This window comes from Schistocerca gregaria, unplaced genomic scaffold, assembly GCF_023897955.1.
Source record: "Schistocerca gregaria isolate iqSchGreg1 unplaced genomic scaffold, iqSchGreg1.2 ptg000449l, whole genome shotgun sequence".
In the NCBI taxonomy this organism is placed as follows: domain Eukaryota; kingdom Metazoa; phylum Arthropoda; class Insecta; order Orthoptera; family Acrididae; genus Schistocerca; species Schistocerca gregaria.
The window spans coordinates 208,416-236,356 of NW_026061870.1; the positions used below are offsets into that span (position 1 = coordinate 208,416).

The 27,941-nt window shown below is 41.8% G+C and overlaps 1 protein-coding gene and 1 non-coding gene across 2 annotated transcripts in view; both read right to left on the reverse strand.

The window, feature by feature from the left end:
• LOC126312748 (uncharacterized) overlaps positions 1-27,941 on the reverse strand; it is a 142,076-nt gene that overhangs the window by 101,643 nt on the left and 12,492 nt on the right. Inside the window, exon 2 of the mRNA XM_049992245.1 lies at positions 11,555-11,710. Within this exon, the coding sequence (XP_049848202.1) occupies positions 11,555-11,710 (156 nt within the window). The remainder of the gene's footprint in view (positions 1-11,554; positions 11,711-27,941) is intronic.
• LOC126312750 (U6 spliceosomal RNA) lies at positions 27,222-27,328 on the reverse strand. The gene has a single exon (XR_007554813.1). It is a non-coding gene; the product is annotated as a U6 spliceosomal RNA (small nuclear RNA).

The window sequence follows — 27,941 nt, forward strand, 5'->3', positions numbered from 1 at the left end:
ATATGTATTACTCCCTGGAAATTCGATTCTCTACTCGAAGTGGTTTCTGAGATTTAGGGGAAAATGCAAGAGAAAATGTAAATTTTGAGGGACGGCTTCTAAAGTTTCAAAAGACTGTAACTCAATATATGCTTAATTTTTAACTTTTAGTGACTCAGAAGCACCCTACACCATACTGTATATCATCCTCTTGATCTTTTTCCAAATTTTTTCCTCTTTTCTTCTTTCTGGACTCCTTCGTGGCCAACTGTGCTACATACTCTGCTTTATCAATTCGAACCTTGTCCATCCGTTCAAGTTCTCTGATGCAGTTTGCTCCAGGATTAATTCTCATATGTTGTAGCATTTACACCCTACCAATTTTGCCATCATTAAAAGCAATAACAGCATTACTGACCCCCCCCCTTTAGTGTCTTCATTCCAACAAAAACTTTATTTGGTAAGCGAGTCCATATAAGATTATTGAACGACTTATTGGGAATTCGAGTCTGGCCATACTGATACTTCTTGAGTAATTCAGGATTTGCCAGGTCTCTGTAAATAGTTTTCATGACATCCATGACTGCTGCTTGGAATGGAATGTTTATGGCTGTATGAACTGTTTGAGTACTGGGCATTGCGGTAATTGCACCATGAATCAGGTTCAGGAGGGCAAAGGTGGTGTACTGATTTTTCATTATTTGACAGTCTTTGGAAGAAGGTAACCCATATTGCCTGCTTCATTTTCAACAAATCCTCAGTATTATTTCTAATGGCCATCCCACAATACTGCTGTAGTTCATCAGTCACTGGTAAATCTCTCAAAAAGTAAAGTATGACGTTAGCACTTCGGCATACAACGTATGTTTATACTATGAAACGATACAATACTGTTTTTGACAGTGCTGCCAATACAGACACGTAATTTAATCTTTATAACACAGCCATCCACAGCCTTCTATATATATAAAAAAATACTGATTTTATTAGATCTTGGTGCAAGGCACCTAAAAATTTTAACATTTTCAACCGGTGTAGATTATATTAAAAAAAGAAAAAATACTTCCCATGTGAGTTTATAAGTGATATATTAACTCACATGGGAAGTATTTTTTTAATAGACTCAAGAAAAGAACAATGATCCAAAGGAAAAGGTGTTGGTATTGTTACTACAGTTTTGCTTCACAGAGTTGGAATAGAAATTTTTTTTCACATTTTAGGACTTTTATATCGTTATGAAATTTGCAATTTTCCGCAAAAATGATTTTATATATATATATATATATATATATATATATATATATATATATATATATATATATATATATATAAAATCATTTTTGCGGAAAATTTTAAATTTCATAATGAGATAAAAGTCCAAAAATGTGACAATTTTTTTTCTATTACAATTCTGTGCACCAAAACTGTAGTAACAACTCCAACACCTTTTCCCTTGAATCATTGTTCTTTTCTTGAGTTTGTTGCGTTTTTCTGACTTTCCTTTTGCATTTACGAACACTAATTCTTTTTGCCCGACTTTTAGCTGAAATTGGAAGAAAGATACGCTGCCTACTGACGTGAAAATGAATTTAACTGTATGGTTTCACATTAGGAAATGTCCTTACTGCCGCATGGTATGTTAAAAATGTTAGACAATGCGTCTTACGTTTGCTAACACAATGTGCAGGAAGGAGAAGTCAATTTGGAGAGTAGAAATATTTTCTATACTAGTTCGTCCCTTCTTCAGGCAGAAGCTTGAAGCCTGATAAAGCGAAAAGCGACTGAAGCCGAAACCACATAAAGCCATGCACAGCGTCAAACTGTGGACAAGGGAAAGCATGCAGCGGAATCTACGCCAGGTTGACGGAGAGACGTGAACAAATACAACTGGAAATACAGTCACAGAAAAACAGGGGAAAAAGACAAAAGGGGAAAAATGTTGTCTTATTTTAGTGAGTAAAAAAAGTTTGTGTGGTGCAGACTGTGTGAGAAATACATTAAAAACACACATATATAAGTAAAAAAATTGTGATTAATAGAGCATTCTGAAAAAATGAATGATTAGAGTCGTTGAAAAAAGAACAAATACTAAAACAGGTAATTTGTAGAAAGAAACGACAAGAGTTAGATAAAAACATTGATAAACAGGTACCAGTTACAACAGTTTCTTTTTTTAATAGGGAGAACAAAGAATAATTCCTGGTGTAGAAGCTTACAGACCGATTCTTGTAAACTAACAACGGAAAAATGTCTAATTTCGCTCTGGGTGTTTTTTCCGCAGGAAATGAGTGTCAGTTAATGCAGTTACATGATTATAAGTAATTTGCTCCATGCATTGAACTGTCGATTGTGGAGTATATGTGAAGACATTTTAAACTGAATCCTCCAAGTTAGCTGCTAACTAGGCCCATTTCGTCAGTCTTTCCAATGTCAAACACATTTCTACCTGCCCGAGGCTTTCACGTTCGATCAGTTGTCACGCAATAATTTGACGGCTAGTTGACAGGTCTCGGTGATGCCATATGTTTACCAAATATGGACACACATTAACATGCTACATTTTTACCAAGAATGTAAACATGCAGAGTCATGGGAAACTGTAAAGTAGCTGTCAAATTACTACGTGGTTTTATTTTCCCGGTAGAGAACAGTGACAATGGACAAAAGGATTTATCAGTAATGCAATACGTACGTCTCGCCCAACTACACCTGTACTGCCGAAATAGGCATTTTGTACCAAATGTAATAAAACTGTTAGCAACTAACTTGGAAGATTCAATTTAAAATTTTGTATTACGACGTGTTTCAAGCTGCGGACCCAGCTGTACAGAAAAAAAGTGCGCTGACGTATATCCAGTAAGGTGAATAGGTCTAGGTGGACTACACGTTACAAGAACCATGAATACGACACACGCAATGTGTGGAACAAACATCTTGGTTTCCTTATCAAACAATTTTTGCAGTTAATCACATAACCAGCTTTAACAATGGCAGAGTTAAAAACGCAAAACTGATACGATTTCCTCAGTCTTGGATACGACTTACTGTTTCCTGACAGATGTTCCAATCCGCTTACAAGGAAACCTTACCGATCGTCTCTCTTCAATTTCCTTCGTAGTTGGCGGATTTTACGATTAGTGTCCAGGCATAAATTTGTTTTGAAGCCTGTAAGATTTCCAAGTACTGTATCGAACTTATTAACCCAATCCCTGATATCTGAGTGTGTAGCGTTAAAGTAATGCAATCGTAAAAGATGGTCGTTCGAATCTAGTTAGGAGCAACATTCTTTTACTTTCATTTAAACTCTGTACACTTCAACAAATGGAAATATTAATTGACAAATAATGAATCTTTAATAAAAGTAACAAAATTTTACTTTTACTTTTAGTAACCAATGACTTGTAAATGTGGGTGTTCACAATAAATAAAAATTTGGTGCATAAATTCAAAACTTTAAGCAGAAGGAAATACACCATCTTATTTCGGAGATTGAGCATTCATGTGGATACCTTTTTTTTTTAATTTGACAAAAACTCATTTTAATTTATTATCATAAGACTAGTTATTAAGAATAAAAAATGTTAATTTTTCAAACATTATAATTTAATATTTGTTAATTAACATTTCTATTTGATAATAGATACAGAATTAAATGAAAGTAAATAAAAAAGTTGGCACTAATCATATTCGAATCTGCAACTTCACAATTACAAAACTTGTATGCTACGCACTTTTTTAAACTATTCCGTTATTGAACTGAATTTCAGTGAATTACAAGGTTTAACAAAAGTTGATGCACAGCTTAACCACTACAATTACGACCTGCAAATTACTTACATTAAAAATGAACTCTTATTAATAAAAATGATATGATGATAAAATGACCATCTATAGCACTGAACATTTTGTATCCCCAGAAACATTTTCTTTATACTAGGTTCTATATTGTCTCAACTACTTGTAACTGTAAGTTAGAGAAATTAAACAGCAGAATTGCGGCAACTGCTATAAGATGTGGTTTATCTTAGAAAAAGAATTTCACGTTATCACAAGAAAATGAAGACGTGATATTCATGGTTGTGATGTGAATGATTTGTTCAACTTTTTGTAGAAGTAAGTGATCTATCCAAGTTTTGATAATTAAACTGTATGTATAGTAAAACAAATCTGATATGCAAAACTCAGGTACCATTGTTAAGTATTTTTTATTAAACCTGCTACTCTTCAACAATCATTTTTTTTTCCTTCAGAAATCCGCGTCACAGCTTTATGAAACATACCCAGTCACTGACCTAAAATCGACAGTAAGTATGAATAAAATAGAAGAGGACAAAGTGCAGTCTACAGCTTATAAAGACATATAGTAGCGACTGTAGACCATAGGATATCAATATACTCAGCGTAATTGTCGAAGTTACTGAAATCAGATTTTATAAAAAGAGCACTTGCAAAGATCAAGCGTTCACTAACACAACAACTTCAATGTTCTCCGTAAAATTTCATGACAACGGGATTCACATTGGTCCAATGTCCCTCGAAACTGCACAACAAATATCGCATAAGATCGTGTATTGGTAGTAATCGGCCAACACTTAATACACGTGTAACTACTTTTACGACCGTAGAGATATCGCTTTCTCCTCTGTCTCCTAGCTATCGAATGTCGTCATAGGAGGACATTTTTCCATTAGAAAACTTACTAAAATAAGCTTACCATAGAACTACACAAGAAATTCTCACTCCTTCGCAAACAACTTTAATTCAAGCGAATGAATGGGTGTTTGCCTGTAGAGAATTCAGATAGGGAGAAGGGACTATATTCCTTATTGATGGTATTTTTTCAGTATAGTTTTACACCTGAATGGTATTGATGGAAGACTTTGGAACGTCCCTATATGGAACGCAGTATGAAGTAGGTGGTTTCTAAAAATCGGAATTTTGTAAGAGGGGCTTCCGTTTTTATGGAAATGAGCAGTTCCAGATGGTATTTTTCTTAAGAAATGGCGAAAGATGCAAATGGCATAAAGTAATTCAGATATGACTTTGTATGTCCTCAGAAATCAAGTGGCAGAAGAGGGGAGAATAAATTACAGTACATGCTTCCTAGCGATTGTCACACTTCCTCTGGCCAGAAAATAATTCGAGTTTCTAGCAGGAAGGTTTCTATATACTGAGATCAACCATCACAGTACGAATGCATGGAATCACTTCACGATATTCAATGTAACGATCTTTAGTTTTAGGGAAGAGAAAAATGTTTCAACATATTTATTTGCGTTTTCAATCGCTATCTGTTGTAACTGGTGTATACAAAATTACAATATCCAAATAGCAAACATCATATTGATCACTGCACAAAAACCACTAAGTACAGAAATTGTTTATTAAGAATTTGATTTTTTTGTAGGTTTTAAAGTGATTAGTCGAGTTTAATTAATGTAATTTTGACCCATAGTAGTCAGTTTCCAAAGTAAGAACGCACATATCTAATAGTGTTACATGGAATTCGTAGCCAATCACGGTCTTACATGTTTGCTGTTTGGATGAGGTGTGTCGATTAATTGAAATCATGACCTTCACACATATATAATCAACATAACATAGATGCTGAGAGTACATCCATCGAAAAAACAACTATTTATAAGCACATAAAATGCATAAAAATATTAAAAATATAACACTTGAAAAACGTTTAAAATGTTAGGTTTGTACGAACATATTAAATAGGCCTTGACAGCACAATTTTTAATACCTGCTGTATCACTGTCACATATATTTTTACAGCCTATTCTGACAAAGGTTTCTTATTTATTTGCCTCGTTACTGCTTGTTTTACTTGGCATACTACATAAATGTGGTGGGGTTACTGAGATTTTGAAATGCTGAGCTCCCACTTAGTGATATCGGCTCACGTAAAGACTATATGATTCTGTTGCCAGTTATCGATTTGGTTGTGAATTTGGTTTTTACTGTCGGTACCATCACACCTTCTTCCTTCCTTTATCAAATCGGAAGGAAATTTATTCTCATTCAGTAGAATCTTGCGCCCTTTCCACATTGCAGTAGTGAGTATGTATCGAGGTAAATAATGTGGAGATAGATTGTTATTTGAGTGAAACAGTAGACAATAGAGAACAGAGTTCAAATAAACACAAACATAAATCTCGGCTAACAGATTTTTGCCACCATTATTTCAAAGAGATCAGAACTGATCAGTTATTAATTAAGGCAAGACATAATGAGTAACTAAATCTCTTTTAGTTCGTATGGAATTTGGGAAAATTAATAGTACGTTTTAATATGTTGTAACTCGTCTTCGGAAACAGACTTATCTTGTGTTGCAAGGAAGTTATTATTGGCCCAATGATTTCGAGCCTGAATCGGTACATGCGGGGTCTGAGATGCAATGGTTTCAGAACTGAGATGAAAGTGATTCAGTTTATATGATTAGAGAGTAACAGAGCTTTCGGAGTCCGATGTTGACAGTAACTTTATGAGACCTCTTTTACATCTGCGGCATATCTGGTACGAAGAAGCCAACGATATTGTGAGATACTGGTCTGTTGTGTGCGTTGTACGTGGCGATGGTACAGCGTTAGGGATCTGAATAACATTGCCAGTCTTGTTGGTCAACATTGGTTTTACAGGGAGCTCCTCGTTTGCTGTAGAAGACAGTAAACGGTGTTTATGTTGGTGTTTCTAGGAATGGAACCTACACGATGGTCAAGGTCGCTAATCTAGACCACAAAGGTAGCGTCAACATGGAGGGGGCCAGATCGATTCCCAGGGGTGAAAAAAATTATGTTTGTCAGTTAATAACAAATATTCCATGAAATGTCAGTGTGTGTAGCTTGTATGTAGGTTAGGAATATTTTTGTTACTAAAACGCCGTCTACAGTCGAGATGTTTTATTTGCCTCTTTTATCGAATGCGTTTCGTAGATATAATTTCGTTTTCACGGATTACATAAAGGTTTTGGGGCGTTGCGTCTGCTTCAGTTTATCTTCTAGCAGTAAAGGAACCAACAAGATGCACTCAGCCCTTATGAGGCAAACTGAGGACCCACTTGATTGAGAAGAAGCGGCTCCGGTCTCGTAAACTGACAAGCGGCCGGGAGAGCGGTGTGTTCACCACACGCCTCTCCATCTCCGCATCCAGTGACGCCTGAGATCTGAGGATGCCACGGCGGCCGGTCGGTTCCGTTGGGCCTTCCAAGGCTTGTTCGGACGGAGTTTAGTTCAGTAAAGGAGAGAAATAGCTGTTAATTTTACGCCACAAAAAATCTGAGGCGACATAAAAGAAATAAATACTGCATCAATAATGACAAAATGAAGCCAAAAGTTAGTAATACTTTACTTATTTAGTTTCTATCGTCTGAGATATTTCTCGCGTACAGCTGATAACTATGTCGTACAGTTACTGCTAGGTCACAAACTGAAATACATGTAATAAACAAAAAACGCCAGTGCAGTCCGTGAAAATGGGTTGTATCTTCAAAACGCATTGGATCTTCTTCTTTAGCGTATCCGTGTTTCTGGAGGCTCTCGATCATGTCCCATTGTGAGCATCTTCCTTCATCGTATGTTCGGCCTCTTCTACTGTCACCCATCATTCCAAATCTCTTCCTAACTATTCCTCTCACTACTTCCACTTTTCCCTCTACAATCATTTGTTGCAGAGAATTCCAAAGCAGTATACATCCCAGCCGAGACCTTATTTTTTGATCACGTCAAATGATCTTATTTTTCCCCTATTTCCTTCCTTACTTGTCGATTCTTAAGTCTGTCAATCCACTCCACCTTAAGCGTTCTTCTCCATAGCCACATTTCAAAACTTTCTGGATTAATTTCTTCTTTCTTGTTAACTGTCGACGATTCACTGCTATATAACTCCTGGCGTAACATTTAGCTCTATCGGAATTCTTCTACTTATTAGTAACTGCTTCACCGTTTCAAATTCTCTCTTTCCCACAAATGTCTTCCTTATTTCTTCTTTACATCTTCCATTTCATGTCATTAATCTTCCAAGGTGCAGAAAAGATTTTACTTTCCAACTAAGAATACATTAATTGGCGCTTCCCTCTTGCTTATCTCATCGCTTTTGTCTTTCCTATATTTTTATTCAGTCCATACTCTTTGCCATTCGTTGCAATACTCTTCAACATCTTCTACAGCTCATCTTCTGACTCCGTTTTGTAGTCTTTATTATTTAGCTTCCAATTATTCTCCAAATATGCTGAACGGGTTCGGTGATAGCGAACTTCTTGCTTTACCCCCCTTCCAATGCTCATCTCTTCCGTCTCCTAATTCCCTACTCATTCAAACACTTTTTGTTCTGTGTAAATCTCCTTATCTTTCTATCTCTCCAATCTACATCTTATAATATTCTCAGCACTATACTACAGTTGACTCTGCCGAAGACTGCTGCCGGTCGATAAAACAAATACACACCTCCTTCTTCGTTACTCCAGTCTATATTACCTAACAGCAAAACAGGGCACAGGGATGTGCTGTAGCAGCTGCAGGCTTTCAGGACATCTAAAATTTGATTTTCAATATTTCGAATAATTATTGGCCAAATTTCAAAATTTGACATGCTGCCAAAATCTACTCTTTAAGAAGTATATTCTGAAGTTAAAGTGTTAACACAGTGATCCAAGTTTTCAAGCTAGATATTCATCTTTTGTATCTGCACCTCTTGGCCTTTCTTTTCACATTTGCAGTTAAATGGCAGGTTATAGGTGCCGCCTATTTGCAAACATACAGTTTTTTTCTTTTTACCCAAATATGTTTCAGCACCTCTGTTCCACCATAAGTGGATTTCCGTTTACTGAAAACTGTAAAAAATGAACGTATTTTAGGTTGTAACTGATCTAACAAAGTTAAGTCTACAGTTTTTACTAAACTGTATCTTGAGAGCTCTCTTCTGAAGTTTCATTAAGGTTTTCCTGTATTTACTGTAGAGGTTACTGGGGAATGACTGGCTGGACTACGAAATATTCATCTTTTGGATCTGCAACTCTTGTCATTTCTTCCCGCTTTGGCCGCGCGGGATTAGCCGAGCGGTCAAAGGTGCTGCAGTCATGGACTGTGCGGTTGGTCCCGGCGGAGGCTCGAGTCCTCCCTCGGGCATGGGTGTGTGTGTTTGTCCTTAGGATAACTTAGGTTATGTAGTGTGCAAGCTTACGGACTCATGACCTTAGCAGTGAAGTCCCATAAGATTTCACACACATTTGAACTTTTTTTTCCAGCTTTTGCAGTTAAATTATAGGTTATGGGCTCCGCCTTTTTGCAATGACACTTTTTTCTTTTTATCCAAACATGTTTCAGCAGCTCTGTGCCATCATCAGTTGGTTTCCGTTTATTGAAAATTGTAAAAATGAACATATTTTAGGTTGTAACTTCACAAGACTGCCCACAACACACAGCTTAATAAAAATTGTAGGCCTCACTTTGTCAAATGAATTACAACCTAAAATATGTTCATTTTTTTACAGTTTTCAATGAATGGAAAACCACAGATGATGGCACAGAAGCGCTCAAACGTGTGGGTAGAACGAAAACACAGCGTGTTTGCAAAAAGGTGGAACCCATAACCTATAATTAAAGCCAGAAATTGTGCGCGAAGTACTAGGACTACACAGAAACAGGATTTGAGAATCAGAGCACTTCACAAGTTGCAACGAACTTAACTATGCTGCAAAACTTCTCGTGAACGCTGACACGCGTTTTCGATTCTTTTAGGAACCGGAGTGGGCGTGTTACTGGTATGTTGTGCTGGAGACGGCCTGTTTACTAGCAAAAATATTCATGACCTTGTTATCGCCAGTATTTGGCCAGCAGTGGTAGCATGCAGTTCCCGATCACGAGTCTTTGTACCAGTCCATCCACCCATTCCAGTGGCTAGGGGCAAGTGTTGCTGCATCTGGATCACAGGGTACAGGGCTCGATTCCCACCCGGGTTGAGGCTATTCTCTGCCTGGGGAATGGGTGTTTGTGTTGTCCTCATCATTTCATCATCATCATAATCGTCATCATCATTCGTGGCAGTACCACCCATTCCATTGGCTAGTGGCTGGCGTTGCTGACACTGAATCACGGGGTACTGGGTTCGATTCCCGGTCGGGTTGAAGGTATTCTCTGCCTGGGGACGGGGTGTTTGTGTTGTCCTCGTCGTTTCATGATCAACATAATCATCATCATCATTCGTGACAGTGGCTAGATTAGATTGTGTCAAAAAATTGGACTTTGTACAAATTGGGACTTTGTACGGGTGCTGATGAATGCACAGTTGAGCGCCACACAAACCAAACATCACCATCGCACCCATTCTGGTGCCCTATGTCCAGCCATTGCTGGGTCCGGCTGTGTTGTAGATGGAATCGCCAGTCCCAAAATCGTTGCAAGGCTACTGAGAGCTCATCCACCAAGAGAATTCCGTGTACCCCTTCTTTCTCCGTCTAGTATATGTCACACGGCGAAATGTATCATAGTTTTCAAACTGTTTGCGCAGTGTGTAACTGAATTGGAAACTGGGAAACCAGCCCAAAATTTACCTAAATGGATGTGGAAAATATTGGACCAGTACCATGGGTTAAATTCCAAACCTCTCTGCAGTGTCTCACAGAGCGGAAGCACTTTGGCACTGTTGGTGGTGATCCGCTCATCAGATACTTCGCGGAGGCTGTGTCGATTGATATGCGGTCTGCGTGCGACCTGTGTACCTCTTCTGTCTGTGTATAGTATATGTGGCACGGCGAAATGTATCATAGTTTTCAAACTGTGTGCGCAGTGTGTAGCTGAAATGGAACCTGGGCATCCAGCCCAATATTTACCTAAACGGATGTGGAAAATATTGGACCAGCACCATGGGTTAAATTCCAAACCTCTCTGCAGTGTCTCACAGAGCGGAAGCACTTTGGCACTGTTGGTGGTGATCCGCTCATCAGATACTTCGCGGAGGCTGTGTCGATTGATATGCGGTCTGCGTGCGACCTGTGTACCTCTTCTGTCTGTGTATAGTATATGTGGCACGGCGAAATGTATCATAGTTTTCAAACTGTGTGCGCAGTGTGTAGCTGAATTGGAACCTGGGCATCCAGCCCAATATTTACCTAAACGGATGTGGAAAATATTGGACCAGCACCATGGGTTAAATTCCAAACCTCTCTGCAGTGTCTCACAGAGCGGAAGCACTTTGGCACTGTTGGTGGTGATCCGCTCATCAGATACTTCACGGAGGCTGTGTCGATTGATATGTGGTCTGCGTGCGACCTGTGTACCTCTTCTGTCTGTGTATAGTATATGTGGCACGGCGAAATGTATCATAGTTTTCAAACTGTGTGCGCAGTGTGTAGCTGAATTGGAACCTGGGAAACCAGCCCAATATTTACCTAAATGGATGTGGAAAACATTGGACCAGTACCATGGGTTAAATTCCAAACCTCTCTGCAGTGTCTCACGGAGCGGAAGCACTTTGGCACTGTTGGTGGTGACCCGCTCATCAGATACTTCACGGAGGCTGCGGTCTGCGAGCGTTTGCTGGAGGGGCGGGGGCGGCGCGGCCTCCCACGTACCTGGGCGACTCGATGTCGGGCACCTGCAGGAAGTTGCTGCTCTTGGGCTTCTGCGGCGAGTGCAGGGTGGGCACTGCGCGCGCCAGGATCTCCGCCACCGGCACCTGCGGCGACCCGAACCCCGTCGAGATCCCGTACAGCATCTCCTGGAACACACTGCACACAGCGCGCGCGTTACACTGCTGCCCTCTCCATCAGATCCTAAAGACTGGAAAGTAGCGCAGGTCACACCAGAATTCAAGAAAGGAAATAGGAGTATCCCACTGAATTACATACCCATATCACTGGCCTCAATTTGGAGTAGGATTTTGGTGCATATACTGTACTCGAACATTATGAATTACCTTGAAGAAAATGACTTATTGATACTTAACCAACACGTGGTGGCCGAGCGGTTCTAGGCGCTACGGTCTGGCACCGAGAGACTGCTAGGGTCGCAGGTTCGAAACCTGCCTCGGGCCTGGTTGTGTGTGACGTCCTTAGATTAGTTAGGTTGACCTCAGACGTTGAGTCCCATAGTGCTCAGAGCCATTTGAACCATCAATATGGCGCCCATCAGTGTCCAGAAGAAACTTCGTGGCAGATTAAAACTGTGTGCTTGACCGAGACTCGAACTCGGGACTTTTGCCTTTCACGGACAAGTTTGGAAGTAAAGCTGTGAGGGTAGCTCAGTTGGTAAAGAACTTGCCAGGGTAATGCAAAGGTCCCGAGTTCGAGTCTCGGTCCGGCACACAGTTTTAATCTGCCAGGAAGTTTCATATCAGCGCACACTCCGCTGTAGAGTGAAAATTTCATTCTAGTGTCCAGAAGAGCCTGAACGTGCAGGATTGCATTCTGTGCATCCGAACGAAGCATGTCCGTAGGTATGCTGGCTACCTTTCTGGATATCCTGCACTTCAGCACATGCACGAATGTTCACCTGGTAAACTCTGACCTTCAGGTAGCCCCACAACCAGAAACCACAGGGAGTGAGATCAGGTGGTCGTACCGGCCAAGCATTTGTGCAAAGCACCTAGCTCTTTATTGCCATGAAGTAATGAGTGCTGCCGACAGGGGATCTCAGATCGATTCCATATTCCTAGATTTCCAGAAGGATTTAATTAGATTGCGTGGATATGGAGTATCGTCTCAGTTGTGTGACTGCATTCGTGATTTCCTCTCAGAGAAGTCACAGTTCGTAGTGCGTAGAACAGAAGTGATATCTGGCGTTCCGACAGGTAGTGTCGTAGGCCCTCTGCTGTTCCTGATTTACATAAATGTTCTAGGTGATAATCTGAACAGCCGTCTTAGATTGTTTGCAGAAGCAGCTGTAATTTACTATCAAGAAAAATCATCAGACGATCAGTTCCAATTACAAAATGATTTAGAGAGAGAATTTCTGTATGGTGCGAAAAGTGGCAATTGGCACTGAACAAAGAAAAGTGCGTAGTCATCTACATCGGTACTAAAAGAAATACCATAAATTTTGGGTATACGATAAATTGCACAAATCTTAGGGCTGTCAATTCGCCTAAATACCTAGGAATTACAATTATGAGCAACTTAAATTGGAAACACCACATAGATTATATTGTGGGGAAGACGAAACAAAGACTACGCTTTGTAGGCAGAACACGTAGAAGATGAGACCAACCCACTAAAGAGACAGCCTAGATTACACTTGAAATTTCTTGGCAAATTTAAACTGTGTGCCGGACCGAGACTCGAACTCGGGACCTTTGCCTTTCGCGGGCAAGTACTCTACCAACTGAGCCATCCAAGCACGACTCACGCCCCGTCCTCACAGCTTTAATTCCGCCAGTACCTCGTCTCCTATCTTCCATTCTACATTGCACTTGTCCGTCCTCTGCTCTGGAATGTTGCTGTGCGGTGTGGGATCCTTACCAGGTAGGACTGGCGGGGGACATCGAAAAAGTGCAAAGAAGGTCAGCCCGCTTCGTGCTATCGCGCAGTAGCGGTGAGAGTGTCACTGGGCTGGCAGTCGCTGAAACAAAGGCGGTTTTCTTACTTTGCGAGATCTAAATTACGAAATTTCAGTCACCTAATTTCTCTTCTGAGCCGGCAGGGGTGGTCATGCGGTTCTAGGCGCTACTGTCTGGAACCGCGCGACCGCTACGGTATCAGGTTCGAATCCTGCCTCGAGCGTGGGTGTGTGTGATGTCTTTAGGTTTAAGTAGTTCTAAGTTCTAGGGGACAGATAACCTCTGAAGTTAAGTCCCATAGTGCTCAGAGCCATTTGAACCATTCTCTTCTGAATGCGAAAATATTTTGCTCACACCCACCTAAGTAAGAAGAAATTTTCATCATAATGAAATAAGAGAAATCAGAGCTCGAACGGAAAGATTTAGGTGTTCCTTTTTCCCACGTGCCATTCGAGAGTGGAATGGTACAGAATTAGTATCAAAATGGTTCGATGAACCCTCTACCAGGCACTTAAGTGTGACTTGCAGAATAACCAAGTAGATGTAGATCTACATGTAAAGCGTGCTACAGTAGGAATGCACAAATTAGTATGCGAGTCAAATGAAACTACACTGAAGCGCCAAAGAAACTGGTATAGGCATGCAGATATCTGTAACAGGCAGAATACGGCGCTGCGGTCGGCAATGTCTATATAAGACAGCAACTGCTTGGTGCCGTTGTTAGATTGGTTACTGCTGCTACAAGATTTCAGTGAGTTTGAATGTAGTGTTATACTCGGCGCACGAGCGATGGGACACTGCATCTCCGAGGTAGATGAAGTCGGGATTTTCCTGTACGACTGTTTCACGAGCGTACCCTGAATATCAGGAATCCGGTAAAACATCAAATCTCCGACATTGCTGTGGTCGGGAAAAGATCCTGCAAGAACGGTACCAACAACTACTGAAGAGAATCTTTCAACGTGACAGAAGTGCAACCCTTCCGCAAATTACTCCACATTTCAGTGCTGGGCCATCAACAGGAGTCAGCGTGCGAGCCATTCAAAAAACATCATCGATATGGGATTTTCGGAGCTGAAGACCCATTCGTGTATCCTTGATGACTGCACGACATGACTGCCTCGCGTGAGTCCGTCAACGATCTTGAACTGTTGGTGGCTAGCAACATGTTTCCTGGTCGGACGAGTCTCGTTTCAAATTGTATCGAGGGGTTGGACGTGTACGGGTATGTAGACAGCCTCGTGAATCCATGGACCCTGCAGTCATCAGGGTACTGTTCAAGCTGGTGGAGGCTGCGTAATGGTGTGGGACAATTGGACTGATATGTGACCCCTGATACGTCTACATACGACTATGACAGGTGACTCGTACGTAAGAATCCTGCCTGATCATCTGCATCCATTCATGCCCATTGCGCATTCCGATGGACTTAGGCAATTCCAGCAGAACAGTGCGACATCCCACACGTCTAGAATTGCTATAAATTGGCTCCAGGAACATTGTTTAGCTTAAACACTTTCGCTGCGCACCATACTTCCCAGATGTGAACATTATTCAACATATATGGGATGCCTTTGAACGTGCCGTTCAGAAGAGAATTCCACCCTCACGTTTCCTTACGGATCTATGGGACGCCCTGCAGGATTCATGGCATCAGTTCCCTCCAGAACTACTTCAGACATTAGACGACTCCATGCCACATCATGTTGCAGGGCTCTACACGATATTACGCATGCATAACAGTTTCTTTGGCTCTTCTGTGTATATGGTCCCAGAGACTCTTTCAAGTGTCAAACACCTATGATGTATAAATGCAGACTGAAGCGAAGAATGAAGATTTGAACCAAAGCCGGGACTCGAACCCCTGGTCTCCTGCTCGCTACACCCCCCCAGGCTAAGCGGCTTTGCATAACTACGGTTGGTTGGTTGATTCGGGAGATGGGACCAAACAGTGAGGTCACCAGTTCTATCGGATTAGGGAAGGATGGGGAAGGAAGTCAGCCATGCTCTTTCAAAGGAACCATCCCGCCATTTCCCTTAAATGATTTAGGGAAGTCACAGAAAACCTAAATCATGATGGCTGGGCGTGGGTTTGAACCGTCATTATTCCGAATGCGAGTTCAGTGTTCTAACCACTGCTAACCACTGCGCCACATCGCTCGGTGCATAACTGTGTAGACTACCCCAGCACACTTCCCTACTCGATCCAAATTCCCATTTATTCCTGGTATTCCCCCTGAACTATACGGAGCATCCTCTCAGAAAAACAGGCATACACGCTTCAATGGTTCTAGAGACCTTTCCAAGAATCAAATGTCTGTGATGCCCCATTTCGTTGGGTGTTGAGGTGCCATGCCGGTACAGGTGGAGTGCCTATGTAATTCTGTTCGGGTTTAGGACGAATACCAAGTGGGTGAATGGGAATTTGGATTAAGGACAGAGGGGTGCTAGGGTAGTCCGTGCAGTTGTGGCAGGGTGGCGTAGTTGTTGGCACATCTTCCTAGTGAGCAGAAAACCAGGATTTGAATCCCAGCCTCGGTTCAAATTTTCAGTCGTCTCTTTAGTATGTGATTCTTCAGCTCCTTCTGGTGTATTTCATAACGAAGCAATTCAACCGCGAACGGCCAGATGTTATTATTCAACGAACTTGTGTTCAAACGAAACAGACTATGTAAATCCGTGGTCTATCGTATCGCCTGCCCATGTACCAAGACATATACGAGGTGAGGCAGTTTAAACTCATTTTGGATATATCTGTAAAACTACATACCGGATTTAAAAAAGGATGTAGTAAAAGTTATTAGGGTCGAAGTGGAGCATCCAGTTACACCCTGTGATGTCCGGAATTAAAAAAAAAAGGAGGGTGGTAATTTTTTGTTTTTGTTTTGTTGAAAGGAAAGAAAGAAAAAAGGGTGAATAAAGGTGAAGGGAAGTGGTTCTATTTTTACTGGAATGAACTTATTGATGGACATCACAAAAATTTATTTTACCTATAATTTTTTTTTTTACTCATCGAAGAAGACAACACAACACATATAAAAGAAATCATCACACTAATATTATCCGCAGAATGATCGTTTCACAAGACACTTTCTAGCTCGACTGACTCTTAAGACTGAACAAGACTCGACTGACTCTACTCTCTCTCTGGACCACAGCCTCTTCACGTCCCTCTGGACCAGAGATTTCAACTGTGATTAGCACGCCGATTATTTAATTAATCGTACAGCCGCTGGGCGCGCGCTTGGCGCGTCATTTAAATGGGGTTAAACGCACACCGCGAGAGGCGTGGGCTAGCGGTGTCTTACAGGTATCGCCACAACCCCCTGCTCCACCTCCAGAAGACATGAGGCGGTCAACTTCGAATTCTTAAATAGCCACCCACATTTTTTATCGCAGATTCGGATTCTCTGAAAAAAAAAACATCAGTTTTGTATTTAAAACTTTTATAGTTGCTTGATAGATGGGACTGTACTCGATAAAAGTCAAAACCCCTTAAAAAGCGCAGAAATGTGATAATATCTCAAGAAATACCCTCCATATTAGGATGGCACGAGGTGAGAAAGGCAGCTATTCTAAAATATTTAATGAGAAGCCGGTCTTTTATAGCAAACAAGCGTGGTTCTCCTGAACATAAAACATTACTTTGTCAACATTATTGGTGCAATTTCTTTTATAAATAAACCAATGCCTTCCATGTAATCGACATCTATGGAAGAAATTACACTAATAATATGGAAAAAGCAATATATTATGTTCAGGAGAACCAAGTTATTCTGCTATAAAAACCGGTTTGTTATTAAATATTTTACGAGTGGAATAACTGCCTTTATAAACCCCCTGTGACCCTAACATGATGTATATTTCTTGAGATATCATCATTTTTCAACAGTTTTTAACCCATTTTGATTGTTGTCGATAACAGCACCACGTATCACGTAACAAAAATTTATATTTAAAGTTATGTATTTTTCCCGGAGAATTCGAATCTGCAATAACAAATGGGGTTAACTACTTAAAATGTCAAAGTTGACCCCGTCCGTCACCCTGGGGGTGGGGCAGGGGGGTCGAGTTTGGCATCATTCGATGTTCCCCTTCGAAACGAACAACTTTTATTACACCCTTGTTTAATCCGATTTGTACTTCTCTAAATATTTACCAAAAAACAGTTTTAAATTTCTCAGACGCTGTGTGCTGTGCGGCGCACAAGATTGCAGTAGCCTGGTACAGGGTGGCAATTATTTAACTCTACGAAATAAAATCGTCATAGCTTCTGAACGGTTTGTATCAGAATTAGTGTACGCAGGTATGGATTGGTTTAGGGATGAAGCCCACTTTCATTTGCATGGGTTCGTCAATAAGAAAACTTGGCGCATTTGGGGGACTGAGAAGCCGCATGTGACAGTCGAGAAGTCTCTTCACACTCAACAGGTGACTGTGTGGTGTGCAGTGTCCATTCACGGAATAATCGGTGCGCTATTCCTTGATGGCACGATGACTGCCGAACGATACGTGAACGTTTTGAAAGATGATTTCATCCGCATAATCGACTGATTTCGACAAGATGTTGTTCATGCAAGGCGGAGCTCGACCCAATCGAAGCAGGAGAGTGATGTCCTTGAGGAGCACTTTGGGGACCGCATTCTGGCTCTGGTATACCCAGAGGCCACTGGCATGGGCCTCTATTGGGTGCCATATTCTCCGGATCTCAACACATGTTACTCCTTTTTGTGGGGATGTGCTAAAGACAAGGTGTACAGCAATAACCCCAAAACCCTTGCTCATCTGCAAACTTCCCAGCATCGATGTTCCGATACTTCGGCGGGTCATGCAGAATTTAGCTGTTCGTCTGTGCCGCTACACCGCCAATGACGGCAGGCACATCGAACATGTCATAACCTAAATTAGAATTGTGGTGTCACCGCCAGACACCACACTTGCTAGGTGGTAGCCTTTAAATCGGCCGCGGTCTGTTAGTATACGTCGGACCCGCGTGTCGCCACTATCAGTGATTGCAGACCGAGCGCCGCCACACGGCAGGTCTAGGGATACTTCCTAGCACTCGCCCCAGTTGTACAGCCGACTTTGCTAGCGGTGGTTCACTGCCTACAGGCGCTCTGACTACAGACGCTCTCATTTGCAGAGACGACAGTTTCGCATAGCCTTCAGCTACGTCATTTGCTACGACCTAGCAAGGCGCCATATTCAGTTACTACGAACGTATTCTGAACGGATAATATTGTGAATCATGTACCGTCAAGAGCGACGTTCATCATAATGGATTAAAGTTAAGTATCAAACTAATTACGTCCGCTTCCTCAATTCTCATTCCTTGTCATGTTCCAGACGTCACGTCAGTATAGTCCTTCCCTCCTCACGCCAGCCTGCGTGAGCTAAAACGCGTGCATTTCGGCCTCCACTAATAACATGGTTTTGGCTCTTCTGCCAACATAACAAGTATATCTGTAATGACGTTTGCATGTTGAATAAAGTGTGTGCACGCCGTAGTTTGTAATTAATTTATGTTTTTTTTCATATAGTTCAATAATTGTCACCCTGTACTGAAAGTGCATAACTATGTGTCATTCTACGCGAATTCTATTTGCTGGGCTACATTAAACACAAGGTGTACATTAATAACTCCAAAACCATTGCTGAGATGAAAACAACCATTCAGGAGGTCGTCGATAGCATCGGTGTTCTGACACTTCAGCGGGTCATACAGAATGTCGGTATTCGTCTACACCACATCATCGCCAATGATGGCAGGCTTGTCGAACATGTCATAACCTAAATCCGAATATCTTTAGTGACGTTGACATGTTGAACAAAGTGCGTGGAGGCTGTAGTTTGTAACTAATTCACGGTTTTTCATATAGTTCAATAACTGCAAGAGGCAGTCGCGGAACATTGCCTGTAGGAATTACATGGAATGAATTGCAATCATACTAACGTTCAGACAAATTCGTACAACTTTTGGAAGTGTCTCATTGAATCATTTGTCGAGATTCGAATGTGGGAACCGCTAATCAATTGTGAGAGAGTGTACATCTTTAGTGAGTCCTGAGAACCCGCAAAATTTGTCTCATTAAGAAGAAGAAGGAGATGCCGCGCAACGAACTGACTTCGGGGGCAGATGGACGAACAGCAGAGGCGCCGCCAGCACTCGTACCTGGGTGCGAACCTAGGAGGGAGCAGTGAGTCTGCTGGAGGAGTGGTGGGGGAGACGCGGGGCGCGGGTGACTGACGGATAGGGCGGCAGATCGGAGGGGGTGGGGGAGGGGGAGAGATAAAAGCGGGTCAGCTAATTGATGATGGCAATGGGATCGCTTGCCGAAATATTGTGCCCTTTGGACTCTGACTTCCGGTCGTTCATCCATGCACTGTTTCCTCACTAAACCAAATTACAATAAAACACAGTAGTGGGTCGAAAAGTTGAAACATTTTTGTTTTATTTACTATCAAAAACAGTTTTGATCACAATTAATTTATTTATCATGGTGACCGGTTTCGATCACTACTGTGATCATCTTCAGACCAATGAGTAAAAACCACCTCCTGCTGGAGAATCACTTCTACTTTTAAACTCACTAGTTTGTTCAAGATAAACTTCAGAAATAATTATACATGCCATATACTTTGCAAAAGTTATCATTTTCAGATATATAGGGAAAAAAACAAAGTTATATCATAGCAAGCAAAATACCCAATTAGAGCCAAGATAGTAACAGGACGAGCAATAGGACAAAATTAAAGCTTCATTTATCTTGATTGTGGTTCATCTTCTAACGTTAATGACGAAGAGAAGAAAAAGCTTCATCGATTTAAATATATGTGTGAAATAATTCGGTGAACATTGATGGGCAAGTTGAGAGAAGAGATCCAATCTATAAGACAATTGGTGTACCAACACTGATGCATGGAAACGAGACGTAAGTGAATAAACAAAATTGCAGAAAATATCCTCGTACAAGTACAGACATTGCTTGCCCGATGAATAGATGGCAGGAAAACACGCCGGAACAGCATAATAGCCTAAGCCTGGAAGTAGGTAAGTACACCTCCAGACAAACAAGAAAAGAAGCGAAACGCACCACGAATGAACTGAAGGGGCGAGAATGATGTAGCCTAAAGTCACACTTTTCCCAAATACGTTTTTTGTGTTAGTTGAACCTCTATTCAACAGAGGAAGCTACTGTGTAAATACTTTAACTTTCCCTCACTAGATGGCAGAGCAGTTCACACTTATTGTTATAATAGTGTGAGGAAGCAGTCTCTTTCGGGTGCGAAACAACCAAAAGCCACAGTACAATGGAGCTTCCAAAGAAAAGGCTACTTACATGCATAAGCGAAAAAGAAGATTCAGATACAGAAATGGCTAGTTCTGAATGCGATTTTTCGTCCAGTGGCAGCAGTTATTATCCCTGTGATGAATTTTCATCTGAAAATGACATGGTAAGTCTAAACAACTTACTTTTTTAAAACATTTAAAACATTGAGGCTTAGGTCTGTATCACAGTGAAATATTATTGCGTAATTATAACTGTTATATACTCGCTAATTAAAATATGTACATGTGAATCATATTCTTCTATTAATTACTGTGTTATTGGTAATAATTTAAATATCATAAGCCTAGAATGAGATTTGCACTCTGCAGCGGAGTGTGCGCTGATATGAAACTTCCTGGCAGATTAAAACTGTGTGCCCGACCGAGACTCGAACTCGGGACCTTTGCCTTTCGCGGGCAAGTGCTCTAGCATCTGAGCTACCGAAGCACGACTCACGGCCGCTAACCACAGCCTTACTTCTGCCAGTATCCGTCTCCTACCTTCCAAACTTTACAGAAGCTCTCCTGCGAACCTTGCAGACCTAGCACTCCTGAAAGAGCACTTGCCCGCGAAAGGCAAAGGCAATTCTGATTGCAAGATGAGATATGGGGCAAAGTGCTTGGAATTTTGCATGAATTTAAAATTGTACTTGTGGATTACAATAAAAAAATTATGAAAATTCTCCTGTTTGACCTATTCCAAAAACATCATGAGACGAGCTTACAACATACAAAGAGATGAAACAAGGAAATTTTTGTAGTAATTTCTTGAATACTTTGAGATAAAGGAACATACATTATTTTTTGAAAATGAATTTCCATATTTTATACGAAAATGTTTATATAATAAAAGAATTTTATATGTAAATGTGTTATTCTTATGTAAACTTGGTACAAAATTTCATTGCCATACCTCCAAAACTGTGAATTTGGTGCATTTTTGAAATAGTAAATGTTTTCATCAACATCACCCCTTAAGTAAATCATCCAATTTTTCTGAAATTGTAATCACTTGTTTGTCTGTACCTGTACAACACATCTACATATTTCAGCCCCAGTCGGGTAAAGCATTCGTGTTGTGTCGTTTTTCGTTTTTGTTTTCTTTTTGTCTTAAAGTGTAAGCTTAAATAAGGGCGCTACAGAACCACCTAAAAGCTACTGTAATATGTTTTTTTTTTACAGACAACTAGATTTGTTTGTAATATAATTCCATTCAACTCGTCACGGTTTTAATAAATCTGAGGTTGATCGCAAGCTGTCAAACTGTTCCAACTCGACTGCTTCAGATGAAAACTACTTGTTAGCCATAAACTAAATTCTGCACAATAAAAATTGGTTCTGAGAATCTATCGATGTAACATAGCAGACACATTCTGTCACTACACAAAATTGCTGAAAAATATCCGCCCCTTCCATACCGATCCTTTTATTTGTATTTAATTTATCAGCTTTCTTCTTGTGGTTAGTTTCCGTATCTGGTTTGTCTTCTAGAAATTTTCCCGATCTTTACTAACATGTATCATCAGAAGTCAGAACCAATTATTATTTCCTGTGGGTGGATAGGTTCTGTGGGGAATGGCTTGCACCAACTAATCCTGCAAGCCCTGATTTAAGAGCGCCACTCATCTTACGTTCTGCCAATTTTAGTGAAGTCTTATTTCAATTGAAACAGGAGGTCAAAACACCTTGCTTCTGGGGGCCACTTTCATTTAAGTGACGACGTATTAGTGTATTATGTATGAACTAACACGCCACTTAAACTGTATCAATAAGTTTAATAATACATCGCCTAGACAAAATGCAATTACGGTTTTGTAATCCTCTGATCAAACGTATTTTGTATGATGTACATCATGAAAACTTCGTCAATAAACTCGTTTTTTCTAGCTGAAGTTTCAAATACAAAGAAAAACAATAGAAAAAAGCAAAACAATTTCATAAGTTTTTTTATACACAACGCGAAACCAGTAATTTAGTATATCCTAACCAAGTCGATTCAATGTCAGTTTGCAATCGTAAAGATAATACTGTGAAGCTTAAATTTCTGAAAATATATCTGTCACTGAATTAAAAGAAAAGTAACGGCACCCCGATTGGTTCTTTGGTGCACTACAAAACCAACAGCGCCATCTATTGTTTCTTTGGTGAGGTAAACATGCGAAATACTAATCTGAGCAGACTCGTAAAACTTTAAATTACGATAGTTTTTAGTGATTCAATTTTGATGAAATAAAACCTATACTTTACCCCGGGCTATACTCAAGTTACCTGTGAAAACTGCATGCAAATTCGTCTAGTAGTTTAGTAGATTAGCGTGTTCAAACAGACAGACACGACCGTTTTAGGTAAAACTTTAAATTACCTCAGCTGGAGGACGTTTCCCTCTTGGGAGTAGCACTTGCATGGGTGAGTTGTATAGTGAACTCCCTGCACTCACCGTAGCAAGCAATTGAAGAGCTTATGTTTCGAATACAGTCTTCCATTGTTTTTACGTAGGGTGAAGCTGACAGCACTGGCTAATTGTGGCAGCTGGATCCATAAATCGTTCAGTGTACTTACGTCATCTGCATCTACACGCATATTCCGCGAGCCATCGCACGGTGCGTGGCTGGGGGTACCACGTATCACTAATAGTCATTCCCTCCCCGAGAGAAAAACGACTATCTACACTAATGGCCATTAAAATTGCTACACCAAGAACAAATGCAGATGATAAACTAGTATTCATTGGACAAATATGTTATACTAGAACTGACATTGGATTACATTTTCACGCAATTTGGGTGCATAGATCCTGAGAAATCAGAACCGAGAACAACCACCTCTGGCCGTAATAACGGCCTTGATGCGCCTGGGGATTGAGTCAAATAGAGCTTGGGTGGCGTGTACAGGTACAGCTGCCCCTGCAGCATCAACACGATACCGCAGTTCATCAAGAGTAGTGACTGGCGTATTGTGCCGAGCCAGTTGCTCGGCCACCGTTGGACCCTGGAGAATATGCTGGCCAGGTCAGCAGCCGAACATTTTCTGTATCCAGAAAGGCCCGTACAGGACTTGCAACGTGCGGTCGTGCATTATCCTGCTGAAATGTAGGATTTCGTAAGGATCGAATGAAGGGTAGAGCGATGGGTCGTAACGCATCTGAAATGTAACGTCCACTGTTCAAAGTGCCGTCAATGCGAACAAGAGGTGACCGAGGCGTGTAACCAATGGCACCCATTACCATCACGCCAGGTGATACGCCAGTATGGCGATAACGAATACAAGCTTCCAAGGTGCGTTCACCGCGATGTCGCCAAACACTGATGCGAGCATCATGATGCTGTAAACAGAACCTGGATTTATCCGAAAAAAATGACGTTTTGCCATTCGTGCATCCAGATTCGTCGTTGAGTACACCATCGCAGGCGCTCCTGTCTGTGATGCAACGTCAAGGGTAACGCAGCCGTGGTCTCCGAGCTGATAGTCCATCCTGCTGCAAACTGTTCGTTCAGATTGTTGTTGTCTTGCAGCTGTCTCCATCTGTTGACTCAGGGATCGAGACCTGGCTGCACGATCCGTTACGGCCATGCGGATAAGATGCCTGTCATCTCGACTGCTAGTGATACGAGGCCGTTGGGATCCAGGAAGGCGTTCCGTATTACCCTCCTGAACCCACCGATTCCATATTCTGCTAACAGTCATTGGATCTCGACCAACGCGAGAAGCAATGTCGCGACACGATAAACCGCAATCGCGATAGGTTACAATCCGGCCTTTATCAAAGTCGGAAACGTGATGGTAGGCATTTCTCCTCCTGACACAAGGCACCACAACAGCGTTTCACCAGGCAACGCCGGTCAACTGCTGTTTATGTTTAAGAAATCGGTTGGAAACTTTCCTCATGCCAGCACGTTGTAGGTGTCGCCACCGGCGGAAACCTTGTGTGAATGCTCTGAGAAGCTAATCATTTACATATCACAGCATCTTCTTCCTGTCAGTTAAACTTCGCGTCTGTAGCACGTCATCTTCGTAGTGTAGCAATTTTAATGGCCAGTTGTGTATATGCCTCCAATCGGGCCTTATCCTACCTTTGTGCTCCTTATGCACATTTTATGTTGGTGACAGAAGAATCGTTTCACTGTCAGCTTCAAATGCTGGTTTTCTAAATTTTCTCAGTAGTATTCCTGGGAAAGATGAAACCCTATCATCCAGGGATTCCCACTTGAGCTCCCAAAGCATATCCGTAACACTTATGCGCTGTTAAAACCCATCGTCAATGAACTTTACAGCCCGCCTTCTGTGACTTCCTTTAATACGTCCTGGTGTGGGTTCCAAACACTCGAGCAGTACTCAATAATGGATCGCATCAGTGTCCTATATGCGGTCTTCTTTACAGATCAGCCAGACATTTTCCAAAATTCTCACAATATATCGCAGTGGACCATTCTCCATTCCTACCATAATCCTCACGTGCTCCTTCGTTTTGCTGTCGTTTTGCTGCACATTCTGTCCGCCAGATCTTTATATATATAAGTCCTTTCACGCTTGCCTGGGGCACTTCTGACGATACTCTTGTTACTGATTAACTCTCATGTTTTTGTTTAGGTGCAGAATAATATACCAAGATTATTAGAATTTTTTGTTTTTCATTTATAAATTGAAAGTTCACCTCAAGCATACATATGAGACCGTCGACCTGCAACCTTGGACAAGAAACAGCTGTAACATAAATATATTCACGAAACTCACGGATTTTGAAATCGATTTCATCAGTGGTGGTTCGATTTAATGCCAATTAAAATAAACTACAAGTCAAAAAGACTGTCTTCAAGTCACGGTGTCATGGTCAACGACAACAGTCGCCAGTGTTAATGTGGGAGAAACGGCGAGGCAAAATTGGAAATGCGAACTGATTCTCGTGGACAAACAGTGGAAACCAAAACGCTCTTTCTATGCATCTGAAGAAGCACAGTTCCATCCCAGGAACTCTCCGGCCAGAGCCGCTGAAGACAGCGGACGAACCTCTGCCGGTCATGTTGAGGTTTCAGAGATAGTCTTACACGCGTGCTGCTGGTTCGTGGGTGCTAGCTACCGCTCTGGGGAGTCATACCTCATCAGTATTGTACGCTCAGGACCGTTGACCAAAGGCATTCAGACTGGGGGTCGCACTCCGGAAAGGGGAAGTGCTGTGTCGTTCGAAAAAGACACAGCCAGGGCAAAATCACCACAGGCGCAAAGATGCGAGTTGGTGCCAGTGCCAAAGAGACTCGCCACTTGCACGAGTTCGACCAGCGTCACGGGCGGCGCAGAGGATGAAGATATCGACTTCGCATCGGCCAATTACCGGCCGAGTACAATCCGCCAGTGACCAGACGACAACCGAAAGAAGCGTGCTCGGAAGATAGAAACGCAGCTCTCGCCCACTTGGTGATAGATCATCGTCCAGGGCTGACTTATACAGGAACGTTGTTTAGTGAGCTCTTAGAGGTGAACAGACAGTTGTAAAATGCATTTGCTATGTATTGTGAAGTCTACCTCCAGTTATTTCCCCTTAGCTACTGAGGTCCTTTTTTGTGGTATAGTACAAGCAGTGTCCGCCCCCTGTATCTGAGTGGTTTCACCGAGCGAGGTGGTGCACTGGTTAGCACACTGGACTCGAATCCGGGAGAACGACGATTCAATCCCGCGTCTGGCCATCCTGATTTAGGTGTTCCGTGATTTCCCTAAATCGCTCTAGGCAAATGCCGGGTGGTTCCTTTAAAAGGACTTCCTTCCCCGTCCTTCCCTAATCCAAAGAGACCGATAACCCCCTGTTTGGTCTCTTCCCCGAAAACAATCCAATCCAGTAATTATTAGCCAGCACGCTAGCTCAGCGTGTTCGGCCAGAGGGTTAGCTGCCCTCTGCAATAATAATAATAATAAAAAAAAACTGAGTTAATCGATCAACAACGAACGTAAACGGATGTCTTACGACGTCCGCCCCGACCAGATGCAACGAACAAAAGCGAACAAAATGAGAATAAAAAATAAAAAAAGTGGTCCGCGTAACAGAATGTCAATCCTAAGGGCCCGGGTTAGATTTCCGGCTGGGTCAGAGATTTTCTCCGCTCAGGGACAGGGTATTGTGTTGTCCTAATCATTATCATTTCTATGAAATTACAACCCATAGCTGCTTACAGACGTTGACATATGTCAACGGGGACAGATGAAAATGTGTGGCCCGACCGGGACTCGAACCTGGGATCTCCTGATTACATGGCAGACGCTCTATCCATTTTTTTTTAATCTCATTTTGTTCGTTTTTCTTTCCTTGTATCTGGTCTGGGTGGACGTCGAACGACACTCGTTTCAGTTCGTTGTTGATCCATTAACTCAGTTTTTATTACAGAGAGCAGCTAGCCTTCTGACCGAACACGCTGAGCTACCGTGCCGGCGAAATGTGGAACGCTTCACGATTTTGCGTGTCATCCTTGCGCAGGGGCCATGCTAATCTTCTCTGTATCGTTCCAATTTTAGTATATGTACCGCCGAAGCGAGTACGGTCCATCTGAGCCACCGAGGACACAGAGGATAGTGTGACTGCAGGGATTTATCTCTGGCACGCCTCCCGCGAAACCCACATTCTCAACGTATTGTCCCGCACTACATTCGTAGTGCCCTCGCCCATTATACTCATTACTCGCGGCGCGTTGCCGATTCCCGTAAGAGTTCGGGCACTGTTGCAGAAGAAGATGGTCAAGTGGCCGGTGAGCCTTTCTTCGTACATACATTATCATTTCATCCCCATCGACGTGCAAGTCGCCGAAGTGGCGTCACATCGAAAGACACGCACCCAGCGAACGGTCTGCGCGACGGGAGGCCCTAGTCACACGACATTTACATTTTTTATTTTACAAGTAGTGTTGCAGACTTCCTTATTCAACTAGTCACAAAGATAAGTAAACCTTTTTAATTCATTTGTGTGACTTTGTTACTAATTTGTTGGAGTATTGTAGAAACTTCTTCTCCTGTCCTGTTAACTTATCCTGGGGGCATAGCTGTGCCATAGTGGCTGGGAGAAATTGTCTTAGCGTTGGAGTGCACGAACTCACAATCTTGCCCTATCGTAACGATAGTGGCAACTCGGCCGCGAGTCCTTTGTAAAACTGGTGGC